This window comes from Moschus berezovskii, chromosome 16 (assembly GCF_049115385.1).
Source record: "Moschus berezovskii isolate FMDL1 chromosome 16, NW_MosBer_1.0, whole genome shotgun sequence".
Classification (NCBI taxonomy): domain Eukaryota; kingdom Metazoa; phylum Chordata; class Mammalia; order Artiodactyla; family Moschidae; genus Moschus; species Moschus berezovskii.
In genome coordinates this window covers 47,716,258-47,728,786 of record NC_142475.1, presented here as the reverse complement: position 1 = coordinate 47,728,786, position 12,529 = coordinate 47,716,258, and the positions used below count along the sequence as shown (strand labels likewise).

The 12,529-nt window shown below is 36.7% G+C and overlaps 1 protein-coding gene across 2 annotated transcripts in view; it reads right to left on the bottom strand.

Annotated features, from left to right (window-relative positions):
- Window positions 1-5,373: 5,373 nt before the first annotated feature.
- Window positions 5,374-12,529, bottom strand: part of TRAM1 (translocation associated membrane protein 1) — a 31,775-nt gene continuing 24,619 nt past the window's right edge. For both annotated transcript variants that reach the window (XM_055432026.2, XM_055432025.2), the window contains exon 11: window positions 5,374-6,953. In XM_055432026.2, coding sequence (XP_055288001.1) covers window positions 6,880-6,953 — 74 coding nt within the window. In that variant the 3' untranslated portion in view covers window positions 5,374-6,879. The remainder of the gene's footprint in view (window positions 6,954-12,529) is intronic.

Genomic DNA, 12,529 nt, shown 5'->3' with positions numbered 1-12,529 from the left:
ATGTGTAGGGCTTCTATTTGGAATTTTGAAGCCCAGTGTGTGAAATGGAAGAGGATTCTTTCAGCTGGAAGTGTAGCTCCTACATAAAGAAACAGCTGAAATAATCAATAAAAAAAAAAAAAATCACAAGCCAAAAGCGTTTCCTTTAGAAGAGAATTTGTGACATTAGTTTTAAAAAAAGGGAACAAATGTCAAGGGCAGCTGGGTTAATGAGTACAGGAAGTACAGCTGCTCTTGCCAATGGAGACTGGAGCGCTGACGTGGACCAAGCGGGAGCGGAAAAGGACAGTGGTGGCTGCAGCAGCCCTAACGGGGCACTTACTCCACGTCCATTCATAATGGAGGGTGATTGGCACTGCCGGCTGAACGAGAGACGCTGGGCTGTAATTAGAACGTTGGCGCTCATCAAAATCCAGTAAAACAAGGAGAGCCGTGATTACTTAAACCTGAAGCTACATTCCACAAAATAGCTTCGCTTTTCAAATTCTTCATTGTTTTAGTATTCATTGGGAAAAAACAAAAAACAAAAACCAAAACCCACAGACCGTGCAAAATTAAGATATTATATCACAGAAGAATAAATGAGATGAGCCTGCTTTCTGTATAATGGCCAATATTTAGAGATGTGCTCTATAAACTTCAATGAAAATCGCTGCAGAATATTTCACTTCAGAAAGACATTTCTTTTGGCTAAAGGGCTATTTTCCCATCCTCCTCTTGTTCCTCGGTACCATTATTTCTGCACTGAGGCAGAGCTGACCCACTGTGTCACGGTATCGACTGAGAAATGACTTCTAGATTAGAACTAGGCTTTCTATTCACAGAGAATGACTGATGTGTAGTTACCCAAGTTCTCTTTGAAGATAAGGTTGAACCAAGCCTCGAGTATTTTCTTTTGAACTCTTTAAAGCTTCATATGTGTATTAGAATTTGGTTAATCACCAGTCTTCTAATGTAGTCCTGGTAGTCTTCTCAACCTTAATCCTACAGAATTGAATTCACTTTTTAAAAGCACTTAAGATTGCTGGGAGAAATATCAATAACCTCAGATATGCAGATGACACCACCCTTATGGCAGAAAGTGAAGAGGAATTAAAAAGCCTCTTGATGAAAGTGAAAGAGGAGAGTGAAGAAGTTGGCTTAAAGCTCAACATTCAGAAAACTAAGATCATGGCATCTGGTCCCATCACTTCATGGGAAATAGATGGGGAAACTGTGGAAACAGTGTCAGACTTTATTTTTTTTGGGCTCCAAAATCACTGCGGATGCTAATTGCAGCCATGAAATTAAAAGACGCTTACTCCTTGGAAAGAAAGTTATGACCAACCTAGATAGCATATTAAAAAGCAGAGACATTACTTTGCCAACCAAGGTCCGTCTAGTCAAGGCTATGGTCTTTCCCGTGGTCATGTATGGATGTGAGAGTTGGACTGTGAAGAAAGCTGAACACCGAAATGATGCTTTTGAACTGTGGTGCTGGAGAAGACTCTTGAGAGTCCCTTGGACTGCAAGGAGATCCAACCAGTACATCCTAAAGGAGATCAGTCCTGGGTGTTCATTGGAAGGACTGATGCTGAAGCTGAAACCCCAATACTTTGGCCACCTCATGCGAAGAGTTGACTCATTGGAAAAGACTCTGATGCTGGGAGGGATTGGGGGCAGGAGGAGAAGGGGACGACAGAGGATGAGATGGCTGGATGGCGTCACCAACTTGATGAGCATGAGTTTGAGTGAACTCCGGGAGTTGGTGATGGACAGGGAGGCCTGGCGTGCTGTGATTCATGGCGCAAAGAGTCGGACACAACTGAACTGAACTGAACTGAACTGTTTATTAGCATAGATACAGTATAAGCATTTCCCCCTCTGAGTTACAAATAACCTGTGTCTTACTGTTCTGGGTTTTTAAAAATTGCTTATTTTTGGCTGTGCCCTGTGGCATACAGGATCTTAGTTCCCTGAGCAGAGATTGAACCCATGCCCCCTGCAGTGGAACTGCAGAGTCTTAAACACTGGACTGCCAGGGAAGCCCCTACCTGTGTCTTACTGTTCTGCTTGTTTGCTTTGAAAGAAATCAGCAAGAAATAGAAAAGGACCACTCTATTTGGTCAGATCACTAGTAACCTAAATTTGGTAAACTTGCATTTTTGAAACATTAATCTCAAATTGTTCTCACAAGGAGTATTACCATAGTTTCTCATATTTGAGGGAGGAAGAAACTATTAGTCCAGAAGTCAGTCAACCAACATATAACAAGAGTAGCAACCTCAGTCTTCAGAGTTTGGTCTGTTTCATTTATTATCCACACTTGGGTATCTGCTACATCTAGGACCTCAAGTCCAGTTGTAATTTCTAGGACATTTTATGAGATCAGCTCAAATTTCTTGATAAACACTATCTTGTAATACACGCTTTTCCTTTCCTAGGTAAATATGCTCATTTACCTGATGGAATTTGAATCTTTCTGTTAGAAGGTAAGGCAATTCTAAGCAGCTAATAGCTCTCTGGAAGTGATACATGCCATCTAAATGAATGTATAGTTTCATAACCATAGGTATCTGATTTTTAAAAAATCATTCTTTAGAGATTACACATACTATTTGCTTTTTTGATTATTGTATCACATAAATGTAAATAATTCAATACAGACTTGAAAGTTTGTTTTATGAACATTCATGTTGGGTAAAAGCATGCATGTAGTCTTCCAATGACTATATGTTGTGATGGTGACTTGAACATCTCTTGCAGCATCGCTGGCCCCCGAGCTCAAGGGCAGCAGCCATGGAGCACTGTCCTTGCTCAGTGAGCAAGTACTCATCAGCCTCATGCAATGAGGTCTTACAGGGAAAAGTAGTTAACAACTAAAATTACTTAGTAATACTATGAGCCATTCATTCCATGAACTGTTTGTCACAAACTTATGAGCTAATAAATTTGATAGGCATCAGGCATGGAGCTACGCACAATCCATTCTTAGAATTACTTCATGGGGACAGTGCTGTCACTCTCAGGAAACTGAGTCACAGATGTTAACTAGATCATATAGAACTGATGGGTGGAGAAGTCAAGATCTGAAGTTTGCCCTTCTAGTTTTGCCACAATGTACTTACTAATGTTCACGAAAATCAGGCAGTTATCATTAAAGTTTGGACCTTCAAAATAAGAGATTTCTTTGGCCAATGTAAATGCAAAGTTACTAGTAATTATGTGATGGAACCTAAGCTTCTTAAATTTTTTTTTTAGAACACAAAATGTTTGATTTCAGCTTTAAGCAAATGTAGTAATAATCTTTTCACAAAAATAGTTAAGCTATGCAAATTGGCTTAGCCTTCCCTTGAATTTTGGATAAAGGTGGTTGATGTGTGACACCCAGGTACCTAGTGCAGCTTTTTGTTAAGCAAATCATGCTTAGGTAAGACTAGTTTCTCTTTTTAAAGACTGGGCTCTCTGCTGTCTTCATAGGATAGAGCTGAGTCATAGGTGGGTGCTGCCTAATGTGAACAGCTAATGGCTTTACACAGTGTTCAGTAATCAGATGGACAAAGCCCTATTACTGAAGTACAGTTAATTTAGTGTTGTGTTAGTTTCTGTGTTGTACAGCAGTGATTAATTTATACCTATGTACATTCTTGTTCTTTTAATTAAAAAATTTTTTGGCCACACCACATGGTATGTGGGATCTTAGTTCCTACAAAAGATTTAACTTGTACCCCCTGCATTGGAAGCAGTCTTAACCACTAACCATTGGACCTCCAAGTCCTTATATTCTTTTTCAAATAATTGCCCATTATGGTTTATTACAGGATATTGAATATAGTTCCCTATGCTGTAGATTTGTCTTCTTGTCTTCCATTCTAGTGGGTTGAGCTGTATACCCAGGGCTTCTAAAACATGTACTCAGTTCAACCCCCTTTACTCTCTTCAGGCCCTTAGTTAATTCTTTAATTATCTAAGTCTTTATAATTATTTCAACACTAGCTAATTTCTACTCTGCATTATCTTTTGTGTTGAAGTTTTATAGTAGATGAGGCTTTGTAACTGAATCAAGTATCACACCTACGGTGAAAAACATCTCTTAGGGGAAAAACATCTGTTTAAGCACTAACCGAGAATTTCCTCCAGGGTTACTTTGAAGGTTGCTCTTTAAAAAATGCAAACAGGTGATCAATATCAACTGATTTTTATTGATTGTAGACAGGCCACAGAACTAGTTTTCTGTGAAAACATCTGGCAACACCTTGGAGATAAAGGGTATCATTAGCTATTGCCCACATCTGTGTGACAAGTTTCTCTCCCATTCTCTCACTTACACAAGCATTGCTCCAGGATTAGTTCTGAACTTAAAGACTATGCACAACTAATTTTAGAAGACTGTTAATCCATTTTTTCCAGAAGAGTCCACCTGGGCCACTCACAGCCATATCCTAAAATGCAGGCAAGAAGGCATCTTACGGAGGGAAAGACACCCCCAGAGTGGCAAAGCAACTAATTCAAGGTCACTCCGTGATGCTCCCCCCAGGATTCAGAGTGTGACAGAGGTTGGGTGACACGCAGCCTCTGGGGGCCTGTAGGGAAACTTTGCTTGGAGGGGATCTAGGGCTTACTCTTTACAAGTACACTGGTGCATATATGTGTGTTTTATAATGCCAACGGCTTCCCATCAAAACCCATAGCATATGCTGTTTGTGTTTGCAGCACCTGTAGCAAGTGTTGTAATTTCATAGAAAGAAGTTTCGTCAACTTGGGTCCCCACTGCTGTCATTCTAGGTGTGTCAGGAAGCACGTATGCATGTAAAGGATGACCAGTCTGGTAGTAAAAAAGACACAACTTTAAGTTTGTTTAGCCCAACAGTGCCTGAATTTGGTTATAAACCATTTTTTCCCAGACATGCTCTCATAAATAATACATGAAACTAATCATGCTTTTTGGTAGAACACGTGTTACTTTGGAGGAAAGGCTATTCTAAATGTTTATCAAAAGTATACTTTTTAAACATGTGTATAGGACTTCCCTGGTGGTCCAGTGGTTAAGAATCCACCTGCAATAATGCAGGAGACATGGCCCTGACCCCTGGGGTCTGGGAAGATACCACATGCCTCAGGGCAACTAAGCTGGCGTGCTGCAATTACTGAAGCCGGTGCATCCTAGAGCCCATGTTCCCAACAAGAGAAGCCACGGTAACGAGAAGCCTGCAAGAGAGTAGTCCCCTTTTGCTGCACCTACACAAAGTCTACACACAGCAACAAAGATCCAGTGCGGCCAAAAATAAGTATTAAAAAAAAATTTTCACATAAAAATAAATGTGTACCTTTTAATGAATAAGACACTAAAAATAGTGTAAAATTTGCTAACAAAGAAAACGTTCAAGATGCAGCTTGTGAAAGTAAAAATTTTTATTCTGATTGATTTCTCAACGTATAGTTCAATATAAGGCCAGTTTTTAATGGCAGAGATTTGGTTCCACGGAAACTCCATGATGCTACAGAGAGCTACTACTTTTTCCAGGAAGTAGGTAAACAGCTGGAAACAGAAAGCACTTTCTAGCAGCATGGCAACTCATTAAACTGCAGAGCGACCAGGTCTGCAACTTTTATACTAAAAATGGCGCAAACATTAGCTGGTGACAGAAGTGAGAAGTGGGGAGCAAGATGTGAACACTGAAAGGAGCGATATGTGTCTTGTAAAGATGACAAAAACCCAAGGACAGCTATAAAGATTTGAAAGGATAATTATAGAAAAGGGAACCAAATATTTTACTCAAATGGTTTTTAGAGCCTTTCTGTAGAGATACAAATATATATATATATTTATCCAAAAATATGTTTTATACAGATAAATGGTTTCTCAAATAAGGATGGAACCAAAGCTACAGTTATAACATAAAGCACTGTCTTTTGTAAGACTATTTATCCACCTGAATTTTCAATTTGAGGTTAGTGCATTAAATATTTTCCAAATATTGACATCCTTTTCATGTATATAAATCAAGTAGGCATTATTTTTTAAAAGGGTTTTAAGGTTAAACAGTATTTTTCTAAGATCCTGTGCATATCAAACTTATGACAAGCCCCATTAAGAATCATTATTTAATAAACATATCAAAAAGGGCTATGGTCAAATTTTCTTCTCTATAGGAAACATTTAGTTTTCTGATTTCCAGTTTACAAGTGTTGAAAACGCACAAGAAAGTATTACTTCACAAGTACTTTTATGGTAAGATATTTTGATTCAATATACATGGAAATATATCTCCACACATTGTAACCAAAAGTATGTTTTTTTTTCCTTAAAAAAATGGGGATGTAACATTAACAACCACTATAAAATAAAGCACACAAGTATTTTGGTGAATTTACAAATCTTTTTCCCAAGTGTAAAGGCTACAAAAATTTCTAAAAATTAGAGAACACTGAAAACATATTAAAATTTGACATCCAACTTTATATTATTTCCATTTTGCCCTGAAAGATAACTTAAAAAATATGACCCTGCTGGAACAGGCCATCTTGCTTAATATAAAAAATTGGTGAGAGCAAGAAATTGTATCACTGATATGTATAATTTTTGTAAATAGTTATCTCTTCAAATCATTAGAAAAATGCTTAAAGATAAAAAACAAAATAAAATAAAATATAATATGATGGTGGTCCCTAAGCTATTTTGAAGGCAGGTAGCTTAGTCTAAGCTAAAACATTTTTTTCACTCATAGGAATCATCCTCCCCTCAAATGCCCTTTAAAAAAATGCATGAAACAATACAATAGTAGCAAGAATCAAAGAGCAGAAAATGTATTTTCAGGAACAGAAAAAAATCTCTAGTGCTGAAAGATATAGTAAAAAGCAGATTTCTTTGGGGACATTAATCAATTAGATTATAATTCATTATGAAGATTTCTCTTTTCTATTACGGGGAGAGTCTGCTCCATTTGAAGTTACTGTTCCATTGACACCATTTTCTGAAAAGAGAAAAAAAAATCAGGATTACTTTCTTTTATAAATAAGTGTAAATGAACATATCTTTTATACACAAAGGTACCTTCAGAAAAGAAAATTTCACCTATGCCCTTAGGTGAAACTTACTAGTGCTTAATCCATTCGAGTATTTAACCAATCATAAAACCTGCTAACAAGTTAAACACAATAAACTGAAAGCAGCAAATTAAAAGGAATTATGATATATGTCAATTATATCTCAAAAAATAGTTCAAAAAAAGGAAAGCAAGAAAACTGACAGAAACTCTGGAAAACAACTAACAAGAATTATACAAAAAAGTCTGCAAAGCAACACCTTCATAGAAAAACAGGAATATTTTTTACACTGGACAGCAGACAAGGGAGGTTCTTGGGGATATGTTTCTTTACAACATACTAAAAAATTGGCATTTAGTGTAACTCTTATGTTTAAGAGTGCCACTGCCTTCTTCAAGCTAGGGTGGAATAACTGATGTCAGACCAATCCTCCCTCCTAAAATACCCATAAAAGGAGAACATAAAAATGGCTGTTTGAAGGCACTGGGGGAAAAAACAAGTCAGCTAAGTGTACTTCTCCTCCAAGGGACTTGCCAGTTACTAAATGAGCACACAGCACGCACACACACACAAATGTGCACACACACCAAGCAAGACTCAGAGAAACCTAGGAGAAAGGAACTCTGTGAACAAAAAGCTACACAGAGAATTGGGATGTCTCACAATGACAGGGAGATAAAAATAAGTATTCAGTGCCTGTCAGAGAAGAAAGTCCTTAGAAACAGCTGATGTCCTAGGAATAAGGGCAAACTGGAAATAGATCGGCTTCAGTGACATAGAATGATCCACTCACATTTAATCCAGAGTTTCTATTGATGCAGCCACAGTATCAACATTCTTTTACACAAAACATTCAGTATTCAATTAAAGATTACCAGGTGTGTCAGAAAACAAGACCAAATGACTGAAAACTAAGAGAAAAAAAATATCAGAAATAGATCCTCAGATGAGCCAGATGTGGAGCTCTCAGACAGGAACATTAATAGAACAATGACTAATAAAAATAAATGCAAAGACAAGTAGCTTCATCCAAGGACTCAAAGATCTTTAATCCTAGGACTGGAAAATACCACAACTAAAAATATAAATTTAATAAAAATTTAACAGCAGATTAGACACAACAGAAGAGATTAGTGAACTAGAAAAAAATACTCATATTGAAACTCAGAAGAAAAAGGATGAAAAAAAAAGAAAAGCATGAAAAGATATAAAAGGACAGGGTAAAGGGGTTTAAACACATGTACTGGAATTCCCAAAGGACAGGAGAAAGAGAATGGGGCAGAAGCAATATCTGAAGAAATAATGGTGAAGAATTTCCCCCAAACAGTAAAAGAAACCAAGCCAAATTCAAGAAGCTAGGTACAACACAGAGCAGGATACACACAAAGAAAATCAAACTTAGGCACATCATAGTATAACTGTCAAAAAAGAGAACAATTTTGTCAGACTGGATGAAAAAACTAAAATCAAATTACACACTGCTTACAAGAGACACAATTTATATTTAGGGACAAGAAAAGGGTTAAGGTAGAAAAGGTACACCTTTTCCTTTAGAAAAGGAAATAGGAAAAGGTACACCATGATATAACATTACAAGAAAGTTGGTGAGCTAGAGTGAATTCAGACGAACTAGAGATGAAGATGGACATGTGACAATAACAAAGGACACATTCCACAGGGATTTATAACAACCCTAAACTTTGATGCACCTGTAATATATCCTCACAATATTTAAAGCAAAAACGTACAAGCTACAAGGAGAAGTGGGTTAATACCTTTTGTAATAACTGACTGAACAAGCAGAACTCCTTCCACCAAGTCAGTAAATACACAAAAGACTGGACCACACAAATGGACCTGATGCCTACCTACAGAACAACACACTCAACAAACACACAATACATATCCTTAACAAGTCCAAAGGGAACAGTCATCAAAACTGAGCACATGACGAGACATAATGAAGGTCTCAACAAATTTCAAAGAACTGAAATCATTCAGAGTATGTTTTTAAACCACAGTGGAAGGTAGAAATCACTAGAAAAACTAGAAAACGCCCAAATATTTGTAAACTACACAATGTACTTAAAAATAATCCACGAGTCAAAGAGGAAATCACAACTGGATAAAAAAATGTTTGAAACTGAATGATAATGAAAAAGACATATCAAAACCTGTGAAATAAGGGTAAAGCACTGTTGAAAGGGAAGTCGGCCCTTAACTGCACGTAATTCACGAGAAGGGATAAAATCAATGTTTCATTTTAACAAAGCTACAAATAACAAAACAGCAAATTAAACCCAAAGAAAGGGAAATAAGAACAGAAATCAATGACAGAACTGAGACAATCAGCAAAAGAAGACAAATGTTGGTTCTTGGCTGATGGAAGTGAAAAAGAGAAAGGCATAAATTACTAACATGGGAAGTGGAAAATGGGAATCGTTTTACAGGCATTAATAAGTAGACACTATGAATAATTTTATATTAATACATTTTATAAATTTAGATGAAATGGATAAATCCTTGAAAAATACAATTTACCAAAAGAGAAATGATAAGAAATAAAAAATTTGAATAATCCTATTATCTATTAAAGAATGTAAATCTGTACCTTCCTATAAAGAAGTCTAGTTTGGATAGCTTCACTGGTGAATCCTTCCAAACATTTATATAAGAAATGATGCTGGCATTACATGAAAGACAAACCTGCCCAATACCTTTTATAAAGTCAGCAAAACTCTATCAAAACCTGACAAAAGGGCTAATTTTAGCCTAATCTTTTACATGAACACAGATGCAAAAATTCTAATATTGAAAAAACCATCCAGCAAAAGAAATATCATCAACTTGGGTTTATGCCAGGAAATACATTACCAAAAATACATATCTATATTCTTTACGAAGATAGATATAAAAATCGTCACAAGTCAAATCAAGTGACATTCAAAGGATTATGTACATTACCAGTCAGTGAGCTTTATCCCAGGATTGCACTGTTTGCTTAACGTTAAAAAAGTCAATTAATATAATCCATGATAATAATCTAGAAGAGGAAATGGCAACCCACTCCAACATTCTTGCCAAGATAATCCCATGGACAGAGGAACCTGGTGGGCTACAGTCCATGGAGTCACAGGAAGTCAGTCAGACACACTTAAAGTGACTGAGCACACCTGCATGATAATAATAAAGGATACAAACCATTTGATGATCTCAACAGTTGCAGAAAAAGCAAGTGATAAAACCTAACATCCTTTTATGATAAAAATTACAAACTAAGGAAAAAAGGGAACTTTCTCTACATGTTGAAGACCATTTAGGCAAAACTCACAGGTAATATTACACTTAAAAGTGAAAGACTGGATGTTTTCCTATGTCTGTTTTCGCTTATTCAAAACTGTTCTGGAGGTTCTAGCCAGGGTAATTTGGCAAGAAAATGAAATAAAAGGCATCCAGACTGAAGAGGGAAAAGTAAAACTATCTCTTTGCAGGTGACAAGAGCTTGTATATTGAAAATGCAAAGAAATCCACACAAATGCAATTAAATAATGAAATAAAATAAAAAAAAACCCAATAAGTACAGCAATGTTGTAGGATACAAGATCAGTATGCAAAAATTCCATTGCATTTCTACACACTGGCAATGAAAAATTCAAAAATGAAATTAAGACAATTCTATTTACAACAGCATCAAAAAGAATAAAATACTTAAGAATAAATTTAATGAAGAAGTGCAAAACTTATACACTGATACCTATAAAATTTAATTGCAAAAATTAAAGAAGACCCCAAAAGACATAAAGACATCTATGTTCACACTCTCCAAGGCAATCTATAGACCCAAGATACTCCAAATGAAGCCCAGCTGACTTTTTTGTGGGAAAACAATAAACTGATCCTAAAATTTGTATGGAAATGCAAGGCACCCAGAATACCCAAAACATGAAAAAAACAAAACTGGCCGACTCACATTTCATGATTTCAAAACTTACTACAAAGCTATGGTAATCAAGACAAGGGCATAAGAACAGACATCCAGATGAAGAGAATAGAACAGGGCCAGAAATAAATTACTACTTTTATGATCAACTGATTTTTTAACAAGAATATCAAGACAATTAAATGGAAACTAGTTTTTTCACAAACGGTGCACAGACAATTGGATATCAACATGTGAAATGATGAATGTAGTAATACAATGTTATACTTCAGAAAACAGTTTAGCAGTTCTCCCAAGTGTTAAATATACAGTTATGATATGACCCAGCAATTCCACTCCTAGGTATGTATCCCAAACAGCAAAAACCAGGTGTTCAAACAAAATATGTACATGAATATTAACAGCATTAGTTATAGTAGCCCCAACATGGAAACAACCCAAATATTCATCAATTTACAGATAAACACCACACTGTATCTTCATACACTCGTTTATTATTTGGCCATGGAAAGGATCAACACAAGCACGTATGATATGTATAAATTTTAAATACGTGCTATGTAAAAAAAAAATGTCCAGAAAAGGCTAATCTATAGAGGCAGAGAACAGGTAAGAGGTTGCTAGGGGCAGAGGAAAGGAGGGAATGGAAAATGACTGCTAGTGGGCATGAGGTTTTTTTCTGGGTGATACAAATCTTCTGGAATTAGGCAGTGGTATGCACAATTTTGTGAATATACTTAAGAACTACTGAAATGTACACTTCAAAAGGTCAATTTCTCATGTACGAATTATATTCCAATAAAGCAGTTATTAAAAAACATTACTGAGAGAAATCAGAGATACTCTATATAAGTGGGAGGTATATAGCATGTTTGGGACTTTCTCAGTTGGTACTAGTGGTAAAGAACCCATCTGCCAATGCAGGCAACCTAAGAGACATGGGTTCGATCCCTGGGTTGGGAAGATGCCCCAGAGGAGTGCATGACAACCCACTCTTGTATTCTTGCTCAGAGATTCCCATGGACAAAGGAGTCTGGTGGGCTAAAGTCCATAGGGTCACAAAGAGTCGGACACAACTGAAGTGACTTGCAGACACGTGCGCGCGCGCGCACACACACACACACACACGTAACACCATACTTAAAGGTGAAAGACTGGATGTTCATACACACATCATGTTCATGGGTTGAAATACTCAATCCTCCCTCAGTTGATCTATGGAGTCAATGTAATACCAACCTAATACCCCAGTGAAGCTTTTCGTGTGTGTGTGGAAACTGACCAAGATGCACTAAAATTCATATGACACGCAAAGGGTCAAGACTTGCTGATACAAACCTGAATAAGGACAAGACTGGAGGACATAAAACTATCAGATACAAAGACACAAAAGGAGCAAACCACCACTGCTGATAAAGATTTTAAAACGGAATTTCTCATCTTACAGTTCCAACCATAGTACTATAAGTTGAAAAATTATTCCACTGTCAATGCATTTTCAATCAAAAGCCAGAAGGAGAAAAAGTGAGATGCAAAGTCAAAGATTAAGGGCCAAACAATCAG